Source organism: Gnatocerus cornutus, chromosome 7 (assembly GCF_029298725.1).
Source record: "Gnatocerus cornutus isolate USDA-ARS CGAHR chromosome 7, icGnaCorn1.1, whole genome shotgun sequence".
Lineage (NCBI taxonomy): Eukaryota > Metazoa > Arthropoda > Insecta > Coleoptera > Tenebrionidae > Gnatocerus > Gnatocerus cornutus.
Window position 1 is genome coordinate 13,142,296 of NC_142239.1, and position 22,959 is coordinate 13,165,254.

General features: G+C 36.6%; 4 protein-coding genes across 4 annotated transcripts in view; 1 reads left to right on the plus strand and 3 right to left on the minus strand.

Moving 5' to 3' along the window:
• The first annotated feature begins 3,010 nt into the window (after positions 1–3,010).
• The window catches only part of Ypel (Yippee-like), a 40,906-nt gene continuing 20,957 nt past the window's right edge, over positions 3,011–22,959 (plus strand). Inside the window, exon 1 of the mRNA XM_088042515.1 lies at positions 3,011–3,125. Within this exon, the coding sequence (XP_087898641.1) occupies positions 3,114–3,125 (12 nt within the window). The 5' untranslated portion in view covers positions 3,011–3,113. The remainder of the gene's footprint in view (positions 3,126–22,959) is intronic.
• Positions 17,233–18,612, minus strand: LOC148171172 (cathepsin B-like). Its single transcript, XM_088040973.1, has 3 exons — positions 17,762–18,612; positions 17,488–17,713; positions 17,233–17,441 (listed from the first exon to the last, which is right to left on the minus strand). Exons 1-3 carry the CDS (start codon positions 18,395–18,397, stop codon positions 17,233–17,235), a joined length of 1,071 nt encoding a protein of 356 aa, XP_087897099.1. The 5' UTR covers positions 18,398–18,612.
• LOC148171173 (cathepsin B-like) lies at positions 20,044–21,179 on the minus strand. The gene is made up of 2 exons (XM_088042514.1): positions 20,389–21,179; positions 20,044–20,339 (listed from the first exon to the last, which is right to left on the minus strand). Exons 1-2 carry the CDS (start codon positions 21,137–21,139, stop codon positions 20,173–20,175), a joined length of 918 nt encoding a protein of 305 aa, XP_087898640.1. The 5' UTR covers positions 21,140–21,179; the 3' UTR covers positions 20,044–20,172.
• LOC148171174 (cathepsin B-like cysteine proteinase 4) lies at positions 21,240–22,817 on the minus strand. The gene is made up of 3 exons (XM_088042513.1): positions 22,452–22,817; positions 21,988–22,411; positions 21,240–21,496 (listed from the first exon to the last, which is right to left on the minus strand). The coding sequence occupies exons 1-3, from the start codon at positions 22,773–22,775 to the stop codon at positions 21,285–21,287; spliced, it is 960 nt and encodes a 319-aa protein (XP_087898639.1). The 5' UTR covers positions 22,776–22,817; the 3' UTR covers positions 21,240–21,284.

Sequence of the window (22,959 nt, forward strand, 5' to 3'; positions counted from 1 at the left end):
GAGAAGCATTGCCCCCTAAAATAATTTATTTACCATTGTTCCATCCATGTCTCTTTATAGATATCTCGAAGTTTAGAACATTGAGTACTATCATCCTCATCACTTATTCTATTGACACCTCGCGAACGTGCTACGTTTCACAATTACAATTCATTGATTACGGAAGTTATTGCCGTAAGCTTCATCAACATTAAACTGAATGAATTAGCAACATTGCTTGGTTTCGCACATTACGAATTGCTCCACATCTAATTAAATTGATATTTCATTAAGAAACAGTGTCGGTAGAGCCTATATTTAAATATAGGTCAGATAAATTAAACCTGGAAGTAAAATGCTTCTGGTTTCGATCGTATTCAAGTTGTTACGCAATTTCCATCTGGACAATATACAGAGTTTTGTTATTAAAGTTGAAAGTTGCAATGTAACACCCACTTTGGCATTTATCTTATTCAACGACTTCATTAGTGGAGATTGCAAAATGTGCGACTCTTTTATCAAAGCTGAATCGAACTCCATTCTGGTTTTACAACGAGGAAGTATTGCCATATTCCAGTTTATGAGAGGTTGTGTAATATTGCTGTTTACATAAATAACATTATCTAGTCAAGATTGTATCATTGTACGACCTACTGATTTTATTTCATTCGGGAAGCGGGTATACAAACACAGCAAATTATTTTACAAATTGTCATACAAATACGCAAATTACGAATAGTTGGGCTATCGCTAATTTACGGAGAACTAGAAGTTTAATTAAGCCGACATTTCTGGGTAATGCAACAGCGCTGGTAACATTTAACATTTATGAATAGAACATTCAGTTTGATTAAACGGGAACTAGGAGAAACACACTTGTAAAAACTCATCCCCCAATTACTTATTTTATCCACCGCAAGCATGTAGAAATTGATCCGACAGTTATTCCCGTGGGATGAAGTTCATTTACACCTCTCTTCACGTTTCTTATTAAAACTTTTATTTTTCATTGCATTTTGATATGCCAATATTTGTTCGCGAATCACGTAAGATATTTGTCACGTTGCAATGAATGGAACTGTTTTCAAGTATATTCTACATCTGCTGAGTGTGAAATAGGAATGCTGACTGGTGTACTCAACTCACCAACTCCCAAGGCATTTATGCACCCCTTCTTAAATCTAGCGAATTCTAAGACAATCTAAGAACGAATTCTTAGCTAAAAGAACGCGAGAAAAACGATGGCAAAAACCGTTTTTTTTTCGATTTGTCGTAGTTTCTTTTTTGGATTCTCCGTGAAATTCTGCGTAAAATGAACACCAATACGTTAAGATTGCTTCATAATACAGGGTGATTTTTTTTAAAACGGCGGGCGTTGTAGAATTTTTATTTATGAACCGATTTCAAAAATTTAAAAAACAAATTAAATGGTTTTTAATTTCCTATAAACTGATAATTTTAAATTTTTTCTAAATGTCTTAGTATCTTTTGGGCGATACTCAACTTTCTTATTTTAAATTGGCACCCATATTACACATTTTTGAATCAAGAAAATTAATATCTTCCAAATTATGAAAAAAAATATGGGTTCTAATTTAAAATAAGAAAGTTGAGTATCGCCCAAAAGATACTAAGACATTTAAAAAAATTTTAAAATCATTAGTTTATAGTAAATTAAAAACCATTTAATTTGTGTTTTAAATTTTTGAAATCGGTTCATATTATATAATAATAATTACTCCTCATTTATTTTGAATACCGCATTTCAAGGTCATAATTTGTGAAACTTGTAGAGCTCTACGTCAAATTTGAGAAGATTTATCCATTGAATTGAATATAAACGAGTACTGGAACACCCAAAAACCTGTTCGCGATTCTTTTCAATACATAAATCCTCTTAAATTTGTCGCATAGCTCCACGACTGTCACAAATTATGACCTTGAACTCCGGTATTCAAAATAAATGAGGAGTAGAGACTGAACTTCTACATTGAAAAAATTAAAATTTTGAATTCGAACTATCGAAGATCGATTTCTAAGCTAAAAAATTGCGAGAAAAACGATTCCGAAAAGGGAAAATCGTATTCGGAGCTTCAAAATTTTGGTCCTCTGGCGAAAAGCCGAAATTTCAAACTCGTCTAACTTAGTTATTTGTTGACTAACGATAAAAGGGTGGTTTTGAATTCAGCGTGAAATTCTGCGTAAAATGAGCTTATATAGCTTAAATTTCTTCAACAAAAAACCGAGATATCGACCGAATTACGAAAAACGAAAAATTTTAAATTTTTCATCGATTGAGTCAGAAAATTTTTTTGTCCAAAAAATTGACCATCGAATTTTCGACTTTTGAGGGTTTAATCCAAAGTAGATAGAGTCGAGAAAAACGATGGCGCAAACAGTTTCTCAAAATCTTTTTTAGTTTCAGAGATATCGAACTTTGAAAATTTTCCAACTCAAAATTCAATATCCGAGACTTTGATCGCTCATACATAACTCAGTTATTTCTGGACCGATCTTAACGGTTCTGCGTGAAATTCTGGGTAAAATGAGAACCAATACTTTAAGATTGCTTCATAAATAAGCGAGATAGCGACCGAGTCTGAATTAGAGACCAAAAGGCCAACTTTTACATTGAAAAAATTAAAATTTTGAATTCGAACTAAAACGACGTATAGAAGAACCTCGACATAAAGCGTGCGATGTGTTTTATTTTTTATTATTTTATTTACAAAAAAATATGAGAACATATCGAGCCACTCCGTCCCTGCATCCTTCATAACCACCACAAACGCCACAAAAATAGATATCGAGATTAAACCAACACTGATAATCTGTCATTGTGTAAATTAGTGGTTCATGTTCATAATCACAAATAAACACAGTCGAGTAAAAATAAATTCCCGTTTGTTGTTCCATCCGATGTTTATATTGCGCATTGCGCTCGCAGCGCCCTCTTGTTATTACACGGCCGTGCCGTAAGCCAAGCATCTAGTGTGCGCCTGTCAGAGTCCCCAGCAGTGACAGATAACAGTTCGAAAACACCAAGTTTGTATTTAGTGTCTTATTGAGAAAAACTTGAAGTGATTCGCAAATTGTGAAGTGTCAACGTGTAATTCACATCATTTCACACACGCATGATTTCAAAAGTAAGTCGAATCTTAAATTCTTTAGTAGCTTTCGATGATTTTCTTTGTTTGTGTGCAGCACACAGGCTGCCATTTTACCCCATGCAGTTTATTTATTTTGCCCCGTTTCGCTCCCAAACGGGAAAATCGTGCCCGGACCAGCTTTATTTATTTCTTTCGCCCGAGTTTTTCCATTTTCACCGCTTCACCAAAAAGTGAAAGCTTGTTTTTCTTTCCTCCGCGCCAATCGGAACTAAACAACTTATTTATAAAACACCCCCCGTTGGTTTTCCCCAAATTTCAACAATGCAATTGTTGCCATTGATTGATCAAATCGAGGCAGCTCTGCCAAGTCTTTGTTATGGCAGTCAGCTGTTTGTTTCTCGTGCTATCACCGCGTCACGTCCCACCGTTCTCTTCGTCTTTCGACGCGGAAGTCGACAAGACGTACGTCGGTGATTGACGACGCGGAGGTGTAGAGATCTGCGCATTTGAGAGTAGAGGTGTGCGGTGCAGATTGTTGACCTCACGGACCACCGAACTTGTCTTTTTACCTGAATCCAAACAGGTCCATGGTGTCAATTAAGAGGAAGCTGCATTCGATAGACACGCGTCTAATTGGGCTTTTGTTGGGCTAAATGCGAAGATGAGGACGGTGGAATGGGAGAACTGCGCTAAACAATGAACAATGCATCGAGAGCGAAAGAGTCGTCGAGACGCTTTTTTTGGTAAATACGACAGGTCTCGACGTGACGGGAAATGTACAATGCGGGATAACTGAGCAGGTTGTAGAACCGGAAAGCGGAAAAATACAGGTGATTCAGGGGGAGATGCTTCTCATTCCTGCAAAAATGAACAAATACTGACTCACTGAAATGTTTCAAGACGCAAAAACACCACTTTGAACAGGTGAAAAACTCGAACCACTTTTTATTACTACGATTATAGTACTAGTGGTATTAGAATTGACATTTTCCTGCACATTACTATCATTTTTCTGAAATTTTAGATTGTTTGATTTTTTGGGGTTTTTAATTTGTGTCTATACTTACTTTTTCTTGAAGCGGTTTTACTTTTTACGAAGAAGAAATTTTAATTATTTTAGTGTGAATCGCACTTAAGTTCATATTTTTATGTAGTTTTGGAGTTTTGAAATTTACTACAATCAGAACTTCATGAGGTGAATCTTTTGGTGCACCTGTATGTTCGTAAATACAGAGCCTATACGATTTTTTTGAATATTTTTTTTCTCATATTTTGCTTCGCGACAGAGATATTGACAAAAACTATTAAGAAAAGTTGCTTAGAATAAAATTTTAAGCGCTTGTATCAAAGTTTCACTAAAAATTGACATTTTGTTTTTTTTTAATTCTATATACTATTAGCGACACCGAATTGTGAACGAGTTTTTTGTTGTCATGGAGTTTTCTCTGAATTTCCATAATGTAAATCAGATTTTGACCAGTAAAGTTCTTTTTGATTTTTCTCTAAACATTTTATTTTACTTATACAACTCTTACTAATAGCAGCCACTGCTCTTAGCGACCGATTTTTATCAAATTTTGTAATAGCTCTTGGTTTTTCGACCACAGTTCAATGTTTAGCCGATTTTAACGTTATGTCATCAATTGTCATAAATGACAATTAGAAGTGCGCCTATGATTTTAAGTTAAAATTACGCTAGACAATTTTGCCGTGCACATTTCGTTATCGTCAATAGTAGGTAAGTCAACGTGAATCATTAAAGAACATTCAAATAAAAAAATCACGCTGTGTACAAAGGACCAATAATAGAACTAAATCTAAAATTAGACGCCTACAAAAACTCGCTGTAGGAAAAATGAAGTTTAGAACTTTTTGCAAGAAACTAATTTTTTATCAAATTGGCGTAATTGCTAACCGACAATTTATGACCTAATAATTACATATTTACTTTGACCCGTGTGCTGAACGATCAAACTAGATTTTACACCTTCGTTCAACTCTTTTGACACTTTTTTTTATTTATACACGTCAGTATTATAACGTTATCAGCCGAACACAAGCCAATAAGCTAAAGTGCATCCTATAAAACACTTTGTGGCCATTATTATTACTACTATTATTCTCAACAATGATGTTAAGTGACAAATGTTTGCATAAGCGTCGACTCTGAAGGGGCCGACTTTCAATGAAAAGTTGGAGGAAATCGGTGATTCCGACATTCTTCATTAAGTGGAAGTTTGTTTAATGTAGCTCGCTGATAATCTGACAATTGAAAAATGCTAAAACTTAACAATGGTCTTTGAAATTAAGTAGCTTAGCTTTGTTTACATCACACTTTGTTTTGATGCTTCAAGATTGAAAGTGTTTTATCATGTTTAGCAATCGGAGATAAAACGAAAAGGTTATTCACTGTGTTATGTTTTGACACAAATTTTCGTCCTCCCTAATCCCGGCTCTGGACAGTTTCATCATCATTTTAGGTTGGATAATCCATTGCGGTTACATCACTTTTCCTATTTTCATCCCTTTGGACTATTTTTGATTTTTTCTGCCGTTTGTATTTAAAAGTTTTTAGATCTTTCTCAAATATTCTCTTTCTAAATCAGCATTAAAGTTTCGTCATACTATTCACAATCCATAATTAGTTATTTTTAGCCTGATTTTGTACGCGTGAGCGGCAAGGTAAAGCCTCTTTCACTCCGAAATTTCGCGTTCTGGGACTTTCGGCCATTCTCTGGAGATGGAAGCTTTTTTTATTTTTAAGATGTTTGCTAAAAGCGAGGTTATTGATTTGTGTTTTTTCTGATTAAAACTTGCACCGTGTTTATCGAGAATGCTCGCTGACGTCGTGTTTGTTTCTTCTATTTTTATGAAAGTATGTAATTAATAACTCGTGTTGTAATTTAAAATGTTTCGACACGCGGAAATGTAAAAATCGCCAAACTCCGACTAAACAAATTGCGATTTGTTGTTTCAATCTGCGTTCTATCATACGGATATTTCGGTGTTCGTTATTTTTGAATATTTTATTTTTAGTTGTGTTTGTTTTGCGGATTTTTGTATAATTTAAGGGTATTGAAGGTTTGAAGGCGCCACGAGGGATTTATTCGTTTGACGTCTAGCAATTACGCCTAACACTTGCTATTTGTATCTATTAAGTCGCAGTTTGAGATAATTCTCGGTACGTCTAATCAAATACCACGAAAAAATCGATAACTTCAAGAACCGCTCGTTTTAATTATCTCGGTGAAGTGTATAAATAATTGAAACTAACTGGATAAATGTCAAGTGGATGGAAATCGAATATTGCATTTGAATTTAACCCTTTGACGTCATATGTGGAATTATTAAAACAGAGGGGAAATAAAATCGCTCTGATTTGATCGACACTTGCATTTAACGTCATGACAGGAAAATCTCTAATTAGGAAACTCCTCGAACGGTGAAAGTGAGGGCTTCCATTCAAACGACAGAAATGCAAGGTAATTCAAGGATTAGGACGACGTGTCCTGGAAAATTCTTAATAAACGGTGTTTTATAAAACGGGGATTCTGAAGAGATTGGGAAAGTTTCCAGAATAGCGACAAAATTAGTAATTACTGTTTTACTTCGGATTAGTGATGAAATGTCACGGGTTTAAGATCAGTCGCAATTTTGTAATTCTTCTGTTTTTATTGAGCCATATTCATTCGTAAGTAATGCAAGTATCAATTCGCGTCACTGTGACGTATGAAATGCATTGAACTAAATATGCAAAAACTGAATGTAGGTAAAACAATGCACATTTTAGTCATACATATTTATATGATTTCTTGCATGCAGATTTGAATTTGTGCTCGTCAAATTGACTATCAAAACTGTTGGAATTGAATTAGAGTTGGTTACGGGAACAATTTCACTTCTGTTTTGGAGTTATTGACGCTCGGCAGGTTTACAGTTTTTTCTTCGAGTTTTTGTTCTTTCTTCAATTCTGTATTTGCATGGATACATGAGAATCCGTTTTTTTTTCTTTAAAAAGATCTATTTTGACATTCTGAATTTCTACGGTCATTGAAAGTCACATTTGTTCTAGGTGTAGCTCTTGAATTTTAATTATTACTGTCATACCATTGGAAGCTAAAGTTTCAAAATGTCCCCTAATTTTGTTTACATTTTTTATGCATTATTTTTCAGCTACAATCCAAGTAAATTTGAATAAGAAATTTATCATTTTTGAAGGTGTACTGAAAGGGCTAAATTTTTTCTATTCCAGTCTAGAAATTTGAATGATTGTTGTATCGTTTTAAAACTAAACCTTTAGAGTTCTTCTGTGATTTGTTGGTGATTTTTCGAGTTAGTTATGGCATCTCAAACTCATCAAATCAATTTTGATCGAATTACCGTTTGTGATCAATATTTTCTAATCCTGATCTGGAATTTAGCAGGCATCTATATTATTTTAAAGCCAAAACTTTGAAGTACTTTTTAGATTTTTTTCAATTTTTTTTTATCTTACATTAAACATTTTTGTATAATTTTGACTATTGGAAATTAAAGACTCATGGATCCTTTTTACAGATCTTAAAATTGTTTTGACCCTTGCAAGCTCTGAATTCTTTTTTTTTTTGGGAAATCCTAAATTTCTGACAATTTTTGAAAGTTGTTTTTGCAACAACACGCCGACTAACAAAAATAATGAAATAAAAGTTTATTGACCAGTGAACGCTGCAGATGTTAACTTTCATGGAACTTTTTGTTGGCATTTCCTTCTCTTTACAGCGGAAAAAAACAACTTTACAGTTTGTTTATATCTCTAAACCCTTAAATTTAATTTTCTTGATAACCTTGCTCGTCATTTGCCAGTGATAAGAAGTGAAACGTTGCATTATCCGCAATTCTAAAAACCGCTAGAAAACCAACAAAAATACAATGAACTTGAGATTTGTTTTATGCGCTTGGTACTATTTCAATCAGATTACCAAGCAATTCCGCTGTATCATTAGACCGTAGTGTTTTAGCCATTCCCTCAATTTAATAGATTGTTCATTGTCGAGTTTATCTCTTGATGTTAACTTATCAAAGTTACGACCAATAAAACAAGATAACTAAGATTTTGAAAAAAGTTACGTACTGGTAATTAAAAATTAAACGCTCGGTATATCCATTTGCTTAACGAGATGTTCATTGCCGCCGTTGGCCTCAATCTAAATTTAATTAGGAAAAAATGAAAAAGTGCATTGATTGGAGTGAAGTTCGGTCATTTCACAGGTTTACATGTTTGACGTGCAATTAATAGGTGAATGTCAATAACTTCAAGGTTTCGTTGTCTGTGAAAAAGTGTTTTGCAGTAAAACTGCGCCGCACAAAACCCCAATTTAAATAATAAACAAACGTCATTATCATGTTATCAAAACAAAAACTTCACGGGTCATCGTCTCGCTGTTAATTTATACACTTCCACACTGTTGTCTATTTTTAGGATCTTTGTTCAAGTGAGTTCAACATCGTTTTAATTATTTACAAGTGGAAGATTCAGTTCTTCTCGCTCGAGTAATCAGCTTTTATGGAGTGAAGCGACCGATTAAATCGATTAATGCATTGTTTTATTAATACACGTTTCTTTGAAAGAGTGCTGACCTTCGTTCTGCCTTTGGTCTCGGTCCAACACACCTTCGTAAATAAACCGATGCCAAAAACACAATGACCACGGCACTGTTTCATTCGAAAAAATGCTAGAAATCGAGCGGAAAGATTCGTTTCGGCTGACCCATCCAATCTTCAACCAAATCAGGATTTTCTTGGGCCATTGAATATGCATGGGATCTTGTGTCACGACTTTATTAACAATTTTGTGTCAATGTCCCTCCAGAGCGGGGATAGATTAACTCGAGATGAAACGGGGTTAACATCTAATTTCAGCCAAGGACGGGCTTCGAAGGGGTTTTATTCACTTTTCTTGAAACACTCATTTGCGTTCTCATCTTGATCGGGGACTTTTTTGCTTTGTGCATTGAAATGAAAAGAATATTTTGCACATGTATTAAATCAGTGTTGAATTTTAATTTAGAGGCATTGAACTGTTTGGTCGCTATTACCATGTTAATTTTCATGTCTTCATTGAATTATTGTTTGTCGTAAAATTTAGTGAGGATTGAATTGTATTCCCATCGCAATAAGCAATAAAGCATATTTTAGCCTAAATTTCAATACAATAAACCTTGAGTCTAGGCTATTAAACAAATAATTTTTAGAACTGTCAGTTTGTGAAGCTCAAAGTTATGTTATAGGTGCTTATTTAACGCAGAATTTCTTTGCAAAATAAGTTGAAATTACCGAGTTACCCAAATGTAATTATAAAAAAAAATAAATCTAGTATATTTAAACTTTTCACTTTATTTTAACTGTGCCTGAATAATCATTGGGCCTCTTAAAATTATGATCAGAAACGCCCAACTAACTGCAAAACTTTGTCTTCTAACGATTCATTACCTCACCTTCCCATTTCTCATTTTCCTTAATTAATTTCCAACAAATTGTGCCATGTCCGTTCTTGACACTTCGGAGTTGGCGATGGCTGTGCTTTGTTTATCTTTCAAACTATTTGAGAGCTATGCAGTACGTAATTACCTCATTTTCCAATCGGAAAAACAATAATAAATAATACTTCTTAAGACAGTTTGTGAGTGATTACTGTAGTCTTAAATTATTCTCGTACTAAATTTTCTTGCGGTAATTTTTCAAATTGCGCCGAGAGCTTTCCTGAGCTTGTCAAGAGAAAAACTGGGTTATCTACATTGAAGTAAGACCACTAATTCTTTAATCCACGTAGAATAAGATAACTGTTCTATCTGCGCTTCAAGATATCAAATATTGTGATGTTTCTATTAAATATTTACGAGCGTGTCTACATCGTGTTACGATAATTCTCTCTCCTTCAGTCTTTGTTCCCTTTTGAATTACGATGAATAAGCCATTCTTTCTCTAGAAAATGCACTTGTGCATTCCGTACTGTATGTGTATTGTGTTGCCTATATTTCTAAACAGAACAATCCCATATAATCCTTACTTTGTCCTTCCCCAGTTCCCTCGTTGTAAAAGTAAACTTTCAACTCTTGCTAGTAGCGCGAACAAAGAACGTCTCATAAAACCTATATTTATAGAACAAAATCACTAACACGAAATTTATAGACGCGATTGTATCTCAAGTAGCATGGCCCGTTAATTACTCCACGCTTTTCAAGATTATCTTTACGAATGTAATTAACTTACGAACGACATTTTTGCATGCTTTGCCTTGGAGGCTTTTGCATCCGGATCTTCCTGGAAATATCCAGGGCATAAGGTAAAATTTTATTGCGTCTCTAAATTTCCGCAACTGGAATTACATCCAGTCACTAATGTTTTTTATCCGGAGCGACTGGGAAGTTTTCAATTTTCGACGGCAATAAAGTTAAACTGGCATTTGATTATATTTAAATCGTCGTGTTGTAATTAGAATGTAAAAGTTGGATTTTCTGGTGGTGCGAGTGGGAGCACCACGGCACTGGAATTTCATATTTCTCAGGAAGTCCAGAGTATTATCCGATTATTTGGTCCGGTTCCTGACTGATCGTCCGGAATGCGAATTTGTAGCGTGGTGTGGTATTACATGATGATGTGTCCAGGTTGTTGGTTACAATCCCAGGGGATTCGGAAGGAAATGTAATGAACAGCTAAAAATGGGAGGATTTTCAAAGGATCTGCAAAGGATTAATCAAGAGGAAATGTAAGATGTCTTAAGAGACACTACATGATGCTTCAAAGCATCGCGAATATTTAAAGGATTTTTAACAAACTTAACGAAACAAAAATTTTCCAAAAAAACTTTCCAAGATTATTATCCAATGCACCTTCGTTAAATCTCCATAAAATTCCCAGAATACTCAAAAAATCTTAACACATTGGAAGGAAACAAAATAGGAGTATTTCTAAACACTTTAAAGAGTCAAGAATCCTCAAAAAACTTTCAAAAATATCGGAAGAAAGATTTTCTAAAGATTTTTTAAAGAATCTCGATAAATTTCCAAAGAGGTTTAAAATTAAATAAAAAAAAAATTATTAAAGAATTTCTAACCACAAAAAAAACAAACAGCGTGATCTTTAGATACTCCAAAGACTAGAAAGTATCCAAAACTTTCAATGAAACTATTCAGAATTTTTAACCAACGAAACAACTTTCAACGACGAATTTTCGAAACATTGTCAAAGAATTTTTATTTTCACTCATCCAAGGAATGATCGTCAAACGAGGAACAAATTCATAGATTTTTCAATGGATATTATCCACTTTATCTCCAAGATTCCTGAAGATACTCAAAATATTTCTAAACACTGCTTGAAAGAGTCCCGAAAAAATGTGCAAAGAATTTTTCAAGAATCCTCAGAAATCTCACGAATCTCCAAAACAACCTCCAAAAAAATATCGAAAGAATCGCCGGCGAACCTCCAGGAAACCTCCAGAAGACTCCAAAAAATTAGAGGCTGCAAAGAATTTCCAAGGATTCTCCGAAGAATAGCAAGAATCCAGAAAGCTGAGAACTTTGTAGAAGCATAAAAGTTAAAAAATAATTAATAAACTCAAATAAAATAAAGATTTCAACACAACAAATTCAAGGGACCAAAGTGAGAGCTCAAAGAGGAAGTAACGATAAAAAAAATTGAAAGAACGCTACGATTTTATAATAAAGAAAAACTGAACGTAAAGAATTCAATTTTTCCCCGTCTTCCTAAAATTCCAGTTTAGCAACTGCCAACATTTTATGAACTCAAATTATCGCCTTAATTAACGCAACTTGAGTGAGTTCGCTACTTACACCTCGAGACAAATGATTAATTATGGTAACAGACGCAGATAGCTAAATCGCTCCAACGCCGATGAACTTGAACTTTATCTTTATAATTATCTAACTCGAGTTTAAAAAGTATTCATGAACGACAGGTGAGGAAAACGACCCTGACAGTGATCAATAAGTAATATTCATTCATGAAATTGTGGTTCATTGTTCATTAATTTAGGTTGGACGGTGAGTTATGGAGGTTATTTTCGGTCGAGCGAGGCCTAATCAACGTTGCGAAAATGTATTCTAATTGTCTCGTGCCTTCAACTTTGAGTGTTCAATTTAAAACTACTACCAGTAGGTGGTATTTTTAGTTGAACGCCCGATATTTCTCTGGCGAAAAATGCTCAGTTTTGCTCAATTTACTTGGCATATGAATTCTCTGTTTGTCTAGTTTGAAGAGGACCTTTATTAAATTCAGTGCGACTCACAACTTTGTAGACGACACTTTATGTCTCCAGAGATCCGATGCAGCTCTGATAAAGCGAATGCAAAATTATTTAGAAATTTAGTCAAGGGTAAAGTATTTCGGGACTTCAAACGTACTTGAGGTCTTAAATTAATTCTGAAATTCGCCAGTAAAGCTCTGTTTAGATGACTCCCACAATTTAAAGGATATTGATCTCGTGTTTACCAAAATGCAGACCTAAAAATTCGATTTTTCCGTTTACACTTTCGTCATGAATCCGTTAGTTTCAAGGCAATGTCCTCCACCCAGAACAATGGCTTGTTACACCTAAAAAACTCGCGCAATTTAGTCCTAATTGGTTTCATTACCACGAAGAGCCCCTCTTCGTTAAAAATGAATCTAATCGTTTATTCGTTCCTCCCAGTGAACTCCTCAATTATTCAACAGAGTTGGAAGTTTAACCGAAACGAAACACGGCGTTATGTTGTATGCAAATGCGGAAATTCGTGCCAACAATCGTTTTTACCGCGCGTTCATAAATCGTTAATGTGTTTTATTTAGCAGGACTAGTCAACTCGGCGATATTTTTCTCCGGACCCTTATTTCTCTTCCATTTAACTTAATTCCGTCCAGACCGGAGAAAAACACCGGATTCTTCCGGAACGCGGTCACGTGTTAAATTGCAGATTGGACTAGGTCGCAGACCTCCAAAAAACACCGTTAGTGAGGTCACTCACATCTTCATGCAATTTTTATAGCGATTGATACTGTTGAAATTCGGTTCGTGAAAAAAAATTCAACGAAAATAACAGGACGCGTTGCCAAAAGCGTGTTTACGTCTTGCTGTTTGTAAATATAATGGCTATTTCACACTGAACTTTAATGGTTATATAAGCGAGCTATTTCTACCTTCAGTTCGCTTCCACATTCTCTCAATTGATTGCTTTTAATTAAGTACCAATTATCGCCCTCCAACAATACGTGTCTTCGTTTCGGACCATGAAAATTGATTTATGCTAATGAAGGTTTTAATCTCTTCGCTCGGCGGCTATGAATGTGATAACGACTGCAATAATTGCAGACACTCGTTGAATTCTTCAAGAGTTTTTTGCACACGTGTCTGGAAAATTACAGGTCGTGCGCCTCGGAACTTGAGTATTGAAAAGTGAGCAGGAAATTAGGAAAGGTGCAGACTTGTCTGGAAATACATAACTTGAAAGATTATGATAAAAAATTAATGGATTTTCCAGCGGAAGCATTTTACGTTTAAAGGAGGAAGGATTTTTGAACTTGGCTCTGAAATATTAATAGCCTAGCTGACCACTGTAGAATTCGCCTGTGTTCATTTTTCTCCGAATTGGCGGATCATTCTTTCAACACGACAATATCAAAAAGCAAACAGCGAGAATTATCCTTCGTCCTTCGATACATTTCCGAAGCTGTTTACCGCCATCGATTTTCATTTACCAGAAACATTCACGTTGAATTTCCAGTAATTGTGACAGAACTCCGAAAATACCGGTCTTTGTGCGCTTAGTCAAATATAAATCATCTTCCAACTTCATCAACGAATGAATCATTAAAAAGTCCTTTGTTCTTGTTACGTTTTTCTTTTTTCGTCCAGTCATATAATATTGATTCGGTACATTAACGCCGACTGTAGGCAACGAAAGCTTTTTAATGGAAGCCGCCGTGTTAATTGTGGCAGTAAACTTGCCTTTTTGTTCAAGTTCAAGGTTCGCTTAATAAAGGACTTTTGAGTTTTCAAATGTCCGGGCTCGTCTGGGTCTTCAATTTTATCTTATTAGCTGCATTATCATCGAATTGACTATTTTCAGCTTCTGCTTTTTGGCTCTGAGGTACATTTTTCAAACTCTTTTATTTCAATTTTTTGTTTTGTAAATCTTAAGGCTGTTTGACACGATCACATTTTTTCTCAAATTTTTACGAATTAAAAAATTTTGAGAATTTTTACGAATAAAAATGAAATTATAAAAACCGGAAAAGTCTAAGGAAAATAAAATGAAACTTTCTGAAGAACATTTAAAAAAATATGTAGAGAAAAAGTAAAGATAATCTAAAAATTTTAATTAAATTAATAAGTGAAGAATCTAGAGAAAATAGAAGAATCTACAAGCTAAAAATAAATTTTAAAAACTTTACATTATTAGTTTTTGAATTCTCAGAAGAGTCAGATTTTCATGTTTGTTTTCTCAAATTTTTATATTTTTTTAGGAGTTTACAGATATGTAAAAGGAGCGTTCTTCCAGTTCTCTTTATTTTTACTCAAGCATCCTTTTTTTAAATTGGCCCAAATTTGCGAATTAAATTTGAAAAGTGGCTCCCGTAAACAAGCAACAAAAAGTAATGACAGACCGGTTCACTTTTCACGATAATTTATTGTGGACAATTCCTCCCCGTCGTTAATCTCTTGAAATTTATAGTTGTAGCTTTTCAAGCATCTGCCGGATTATGTGGTGTCAGGACGAGGAATTTAAAGTTTTCGGATAATCGGAAATGCTTTGAACAAGTCTTTGACTTTCCGTCTGAAAACTTTCCAACATTTCATCTTAGAAATAAATCTTTAAATTGAGAAAGGTTGTTAGATCGTGTAGTTTTCTTTGTGCGTTTCGGTACAAGGGATTACTTACATCGAAAAGGAGGAAATTCCCTTTATTCTGCGCGAGTTAAAAAATAATTTCACGGAATCTGGTGACGGGACAAAGAGCTCAATTACTGTAGAAAGGAGTTAATTTCGGAGAACTTTCAATTTTTGATTGTTCTGGTAATGACACGCTCCATTGCTCATTTCCTGCGCCGCCCGTCCAGATAACCCGAACAAATTGTTTTTGTTTCGAGAAAATCCTGGAAATGTACACTCAGGTGTTTTCTTGGGTTCAAAATCCCGCTCATTAGAGCAGGTATATCCGAATGGACCCCAAGAAATTTTACCTGGAAAGTTAGCACATGTCTGCAGCTCAGTCTAGACAGAGTTTCCAACTAGTGCGCATCAGTGATGGGAAACATGTAAGCAGAAATTAAGACTTGTTGCACTTTAATCTACCCGGGGGCGGCGTAAAAGCGATCATTTCCACGCGGAAACGCAGGTATCGAAGGTTATCACGTCGCGATTCCGTTTTTCGTAATTGGAGAAAAGGACACCTGTAGAACGTCTAAGAAAGCGCCAACGTGCGTCGGCGTCTTACACCTGGGAGCGTCGTGACGTACGACTCGTTTTTATGTTTTACATGCTTCGGAGAACTTTGCAATATTAAAGAAGGTAATATATTTAGTTTTGTTGGGATTTCCCGGCGCCTCCACCATCTGCAGTGGTGACGACATGCTTTTCTTTAATTGAGTTTGAACGGATAAATGCGTAAGATGTGGAGGCGGTTTACGCATTTTTCTCTGATTTATGGGTTTAATTCTCGTATCGGGGTCTTGGGGGTAATTAAGAGTTATTCGCGGGAACTTAACTGTTTTTGATGCGATGCTGCAACATGAAGACGGTTTTTCCGTGTTTGGTTTGGATTTCAACATTTTCCGTTTGCGAGATTTACACAGAACAGAGCTGGTAAATATTGGATATGACACGCGCATGACATAATCTAGTTTAAACACGACATCTCTTTGAAGCTGTTTTAATTCATAAATTTCGAATTTACGAGTGTTTAAAGAGGGACCAAATTGGTTATTACCGAAAACAGTTATGACACTATAAATTTCTTCTCTCGATAAACACGACCCGGTAATTATCCCGTTAAGCTCTAATCATAGGTTTCCAAACCGCTTATTTATGCATCCCATTGTCTTCCAGCTCCGAATTTTCCAAGAACGCAAACATCTGCGAATCCGTGAAATATTTCGCTTTAATATAACCTCGGGCTGTTTTATTTTTAGGATTGCATTCTCAGTGCGAGCGGTTTAGGCATCCTGGATTTGTCTTGAATAAACATCGAACGCCGATAAATATAAATGACAATTGGAGACTTGAAAAATTAATGGAAATTTCATGTTTAATGGTCCTTTTGTTGGACTTTGTCTCGAACATTCTGGACGCTCGTAAAACTCCAAACTTGCATATATCGTCTGGTGTAACTAATGGAGGATCGAATCCAGACTGGTGCAATGTGCACGCTACGTCTGCTTTGATATGTCGCTTGATTGGTGGTTCAGCGACCTTCGGTGCAATTGCGACTTAATCTGCGGTTTTGTGCAACAACATGAAAATGTGGATTTCCCGAAGTCTCTTCGAGTCTGTAATTTATTTGTATCGTCTTAGGATATTCAAATTGTTAATTTTGGGCTTTAAGATTCGTATTCATTCGATTTCTTTTTTAAATTTCTCGTAAAATTTCAAGTTCAAATTCTTCAGACACTTCCGTTTTAATACAATTATATGGAATTTTTTATGCGTCGCGACGCCACGCTGTAGGTGATACAATCGCTCTTGTTGAAACTAGAGGTAGATTTTTATAAGACGAGATGAAACAACACATTTTTGTCTCATATTTTATTATTACAAGTTTTTTCCTAATTTTACAACATTGTCATGTTTTTCGCCAATGAAATGTTAGCAATGATCAAATTAGTTTAACTTAATTTTAATTAAAGTATTGTATAAATCGACCTACCTTGGAATTATTAAACCACATACCTACCTGATGCTCCAGATCCCAAAAAAGCCAATAACTCTTTTTTCATAAAATCCACCCCTTCATAAGATCTCTGATGAATAGGAATGGAAATGTCGGTAATTTATTGTGCGCCGAATTTAAGTGAGATTACGAAACACTTGTAATACAGAACGCAATCCTCTAATTGGGGGTTTGTTTGAAGAAGCAACGTTTCGTTTATTAAATTATTAAACATAAATACGTCAAATTAGTCTCGGCTGCCCTCCTACAATATTCTGCTCAATCCCGCAGTGGTTTTCCCCTCTGAGTATCTTGAAGAATCCCATATCGCCCCATTCGGTTCCCCATGAATTTGCCACCAGCCAGTAGTTCGTTTCGTTTTCAGTGCCCCATCCTAAAATCTTCACTGAATGTCGGCCCGAAAAGTTTCCCGTGGTGTGTTGGTAGACACCTGGTTCAAACCTGTATAATCTTGAATTAATAATTGGCTTAAGTACCTGATTTGTAGTTGTAAAAATCGTCATAAACGACATAACTAGCTTGAACTGGACCGTTTGATATAATTTCCGCTTGGATTTGCTCAACATCTTCTGGGATTCTGTAGGTGGTACTGCCGTACCGTTTATCCTCGTTGTAAGAGGTGTTGTAGTCATTGTAGCACACTGACGCGCACTGAGGGGTGGTACTGTGCATGAAAGGGTCACTCGTGTAAGGTTTACAACCCTAAAAGAGTACCTTTAGTTCAAAAAATTGGCAAAGAGGCGAACTTACTTGAGTGGTGTTGTGGTCACCCCCTGAAACAATTCCGTGTGTCACCCAATAACTCCAAGCTCTACTGGAGTAGCCACCGTTGCATCCAGACCCGCAGTCGGTGCAACAAGACAATAAGTCTTCTGCGGAGAACTGGAAGGTCTCACTTCCATTGGTAGCGATGCAAAGACGATCAGACATCGCTTCCACCGCCCCAAAAGCCCAACACGATCCACAGTGTCCTTGGTTCCTGATCATCCCCAAGGATTCACACTGGGGCCACTGTTCCCTCGCGTCAAACATCTCCGGAATTTCTTCAGTCACATTGTGAACTTCCTCTCTAAGATTGTTGTAAAAGTCCGTATCGTCAAGAGCTCCGTTTCGTTGGCGCAACAACTCGATTGGTGTGTCTTCGGGGAAGTTTTGACCCGCGATCCATGTTGTTTGGTTTTGATTGATGGATTCGATTGATTCTTCTGAGAGGATGTGGGTTTGCGAGGAGCCGCTCGAGAAAACGTAAATAACGACCAAAAGAGTGGGTATCATGTTGATTTGGTAGTGTACTGGTGGTACCGTGCGTTGGTTCTTTTTTATATTGAGTGTTATCGATAGACCTTTGAATGGTTGGCATTTGTGGTTAAAAATCGATTGATCCATGTTAGGTTTGAAGGTCGCGGTGCTTTGATAGAAAGAGTTCACCCGATTATGGTAGAGTTAGTCATTCGGGTTTTTTGGGCGGTTTTTAGATTTTGTTAGGAAAATGCAGGACTGCGTTACAGTTTAATTTTAGTATTTAAAGGAACAAGACTTTTATTAAGACAAATACTCCAAACCTAGATCTTCATATTCACCGTCAAGGATCCACAACCGTCGCAGCAATTAATAAACTCCTCTGGTAAAAACTTGATGTTAACGGCACCGTTGGTGGCTATGCACGTTCTGTCTGAAATAACTTCAACGGCACTAAAAGCCTGAAATACGTTTGATTTTTTTTTCGTTGTTTTCCTCGATGTCTTACTCAACAAGAGCCGCGCTGCTGTTAGTCTCTGATGTTTGCGGTCATTTTTCTCTCGCGTCGAAAGTTTCAGAAATATCATCACGCAAAGGGTGAACTTTGATGGCAATATTCTGGTTTTTTCGCGGTGGTAGTCTTTCAGTGAGCCATTTTAGACGCTCTAGTGGAGTGTCTTCAGGAAAGTTACGACCTGCTGTCCACGCATTCTGTTTTTCGTTGATGCCGTTGGAGAGGTAGTGCAGCTTTGCACTTTGGGAGGCAAGAGGCAAGGTCACCAAGAGGAGGAGAAAGTAATTATTTTTTTGGAGAGTAGATAAATACTACAACTTTTGAGTTTTTGTAGTTTTTATATAGTAAAAATTGTGAGTGGTCTTATCTAAGAAAAGTCTTTGTTTTATTGAAAGTTATTTTTATTGGAGTACCTACGCGAATCAGATCTCGGTCATCACATCTTACGTGATATTCATACAATTTCAAGAATTAAACTTGATGGTTTATACGTCATAAATGGTAAATTGCTATAAACAGAAGAAAAAGTCTCGAAGACTAACTAAAACAGTCTTTGTCTTTTTTTTGTCTTTTCAACTACTAACACGCCATGGTTTCACTAAGACTCCAAAAACGCACCTCCTGAAGAAAACATTTAAATAAATAGCTTTTAAAATTTTGACTAATTTTTGGTCGTCACTGTATACAGGGTGATTTTGAAATAGTAGCGGAAAAAACACGGCTTTACGGAAATACGTAGAAGACATTTTCAATGATTTTTATTAATTTTAAGGTAAAGGTAAAAAATTCCAAAATCCGGACCTTACTCGGCGCCACTGATATGCACAAAATAATCTTAACAACAACGCAGAGCATTTTGTTCGTTAATAATGTACCTATGCATAGTAACCTTAGCAATCTTAGTAATCATTGGCGTAGCATGAAAATTGGAATCAATTTCTTTTTGTTTTTTTTTTAAACTGAGACAGCAATTTAAAAAACGAAACCAGACAACTTTTTTTATTTACAATAAGCTGCAATGGATTTTTTTTTCCGCCTCTATTTCAAAATTACCTTGTATGTATAGTGTTCAAATAAAAGAGTTCAGGTTACCTATGACTTTTTTGTAACGTATGTCGTAGGGCGTATATTAAAATGTCACTTTCACATAGTGCCTGACTTCTTTTCCAATAAACGACATTTCTATGTTCACCTTGACTTTGACTCAGTGAGTAATGACGCAAATAACTCACGTTGCCCTTGACTTTGAGAGGGTCGCTTGCACAATAAAAATATCTGATTTATAATAATTGATAGTATATTTATTATTTACAGATATTAAAGGAATGTCATTGTTTACAATTATCAATTCATCGTCTTGTGATGACGTTTAGACTTTCGGAGTGGGGGCGAAAACGTACTCTTCAATTCAACAGTGGTTCTGCCCTCTTAGAATCTTGAAAAATCCTGCATCGCCCCAATAGGCCCCCCATGAGTTGGCTACCAACCAGTAAGGAGTTCCATTTTCTGTCCCCCAACCCAAAATCTTAATGGCATGTCCACCAACATCCTCTCCACTCGTATGAATGTAAACACCTAAATTTACACCCTTGTATTATTAATGGTAACTATAATTTTATCTTACCTGATTGGTAGTTGTAAAAGTCTTCGTAAACTTCATAAGCAGCAGTCACAGGGCCGTTCTTAAGGATTTCAGTTTGAATTTGTTCGACGTTGTTGGCAACTTGGTGCAAACTGTCACCGTAGTGCTTATCGTCGTTGTACGAAGTGGGGTAGTTTGTATTAAGACAGGTAGTGGAGCAGGCAGGAGTGTTACCATTAATGCTGCTTTGGGAATACGGTTGACAACCCTCGTTACTCCCGTAGTCTCCCCCGGAGACAATACCGCTTTTTACCCAATACTCCATGCCGGACGCTTCGTTACCACCATCACAGCTTCCGCAGTAGCCGCAGCAATCGAGGAGATCCTCCGGTGAGAATTTAAAGACAACACCTCCATTACTCGCGATACATAATCTGTCTGTGATGACTTCCACGGCGCTGAACGCCCAACAAGAACCACACTGCTCTTGGTCTCTGATATTCTTTATCGAACTACATTGTGACCATTGTTCTCTTGCGTCGAACGTTTCGGGAATGTCGGCGAGCGGAGCGTAGAGCTTCACGGTGATGTTGGCATTTCCGGCGTATGGTACTCTTGAAGCAAGTCGTTTTAGATGCTCCCGAGGAGTGTCTTCGGGGAAGTTGCGGCCAGCTGTCCACGTAGCTTGTTGGTCATTAATTGACTTGATGAAGGCGTCGGAGAGGAAGGGTGCTTTTGAGGTGCCCAGGCACGAAAGCGGCAGCAGTACTAGTATGCAGAGGAAGGAGTTCATCGTTGTGGTTCTCCAGGTGATATAGACAGCGCGTTTTTATAGAAAAAATTTCTTATCTAGGAGCTGGTTTGATCGTGATCGAGATAATTTATCACTGAAGTAGACAGAGATTGTTTATTGTGTTTTTTTTACATATAAAAATGAATTAAAGCATGGGAACACCTCCGTAAATGGCAGATTCTTCCAATCCACAGTCATTCTTTCCTCGTCGGAACTTGAAGAAGCCTCCCAAGTCGGCCCAGTCGGCCCCCCACGAATTCGCAATCAACCAATAGGGGGTACCATTTTCTGTTCCCCATCCAAGGATCTTGACAGCATGGCTACCTGTCGTATCTCCAGTCGTGTGGTAGTAGACCCCTGTCCAAAAAATTAGTTCAGACAAAATCTAGTTTTTACTACGTTCCTAATAAATTTTAGAAGTATTATAATAGGCTAAATAGCAACACTACACGCGATTGGTAGTTGGCACACCAAAAATGCTGTCAAAACGCCATCCTTGTTTAATGAACGCCTACATTATCTTATCACTTACCAGCAATTAACTAAAGAATTTATTGGTTGTTATGTATGTTAAATTCTGAAAGAAAACGGCAAAAACGTGTCGGTACGGAAACAAAGACAACCCTTTTTTGCGAAAAAAAGTAAAATGGCGGTCCCACATTGCTTTTCTACCAATCAGTACTGATCAACAAAACAAAACACTAGAGAGTGTAATAATGGGTTATTTCAATAACCGCATATTTGGTCCGAAATTGAATCTAGTGGGTACTTTGCAAACGTGTGCCTGAACTTGATTAAACCTTAAATAATTGAGGAATGACAGATATCAAGACGCACATTGAACTTACCCGACTTGTAACTATAAAAATCTTGGTACACAGTGAAGGAAGCCACCACTGGCCCGTTATTAAGAATTTCCGCCTGAATTTGCTCTATTTCATTGCCGACTCGGTGGCGACTCTCCCCGTAGTGCTTATCGGCACCGTACGACGTGGCATAGTTCTTATTATGACAAGTTTTGGAGCAAGCGGGGCTATTTCCATGTCTGGACTCGTCCGAGTACGGTTGGCATCCCTGCTGGTCACTGTAGTCTCCTCCAGACACAATCCCATTTACTATCCAATAATCGATTGCCTTTAACTTGGAACCACCGTTACAGCTTCCACAAGTTCCGCAACAAGTCAATACATCTTCGGCGGAAAACTCGAAATTCATCGCTCCGTTGGATGCGATACACAATCTATCGGTGATGGACTCAACAGCGCTGAAAGCCTGAGAGAAAGAATTGTGGTTGATTTTTTAAGCGTCTTACCCAACAGGAGCCACATTGCTCTTGGTTTCTGATGTTGTTAAGAGATTTGCATTGTGGCCAATGTTCTCTTGCGTCGAAGGTCTCAGGGATGCTCGTGACAGTGTGGAGTTTTACAGGGACGTTTTGGTCTTCGGGATCGTCGATATTTCCAGAGAGTCTGTTAAGATACTCGAGAGGAGTGTCTTCGGGGAAGTTGCGGCCTGCTTTCCATAAGTTCTGTTTCTCGTTAATTGATCTGATGAAGTCGTCGGAGAGGTGGTACACCTTTGTGCTGGAGTAGCACGAAAGGGGTAGAATCGTTAGTACGAGGAGAAAGAAGTTCATCGTTGAAATTCAACTGAAGTTGGATCATCGGTTTTGGGCTTTTATATCATGATAGCATTACAAAGTAAACTGTACTTCATTCTAATCTTTGAAGGATGGAGTTGATTTTATCTAACTTTACTGTAACAAAGGTTGCCACTTTTGCAAATTTTAAACAAACACTTGTTTGGGATTTTTATTGCAT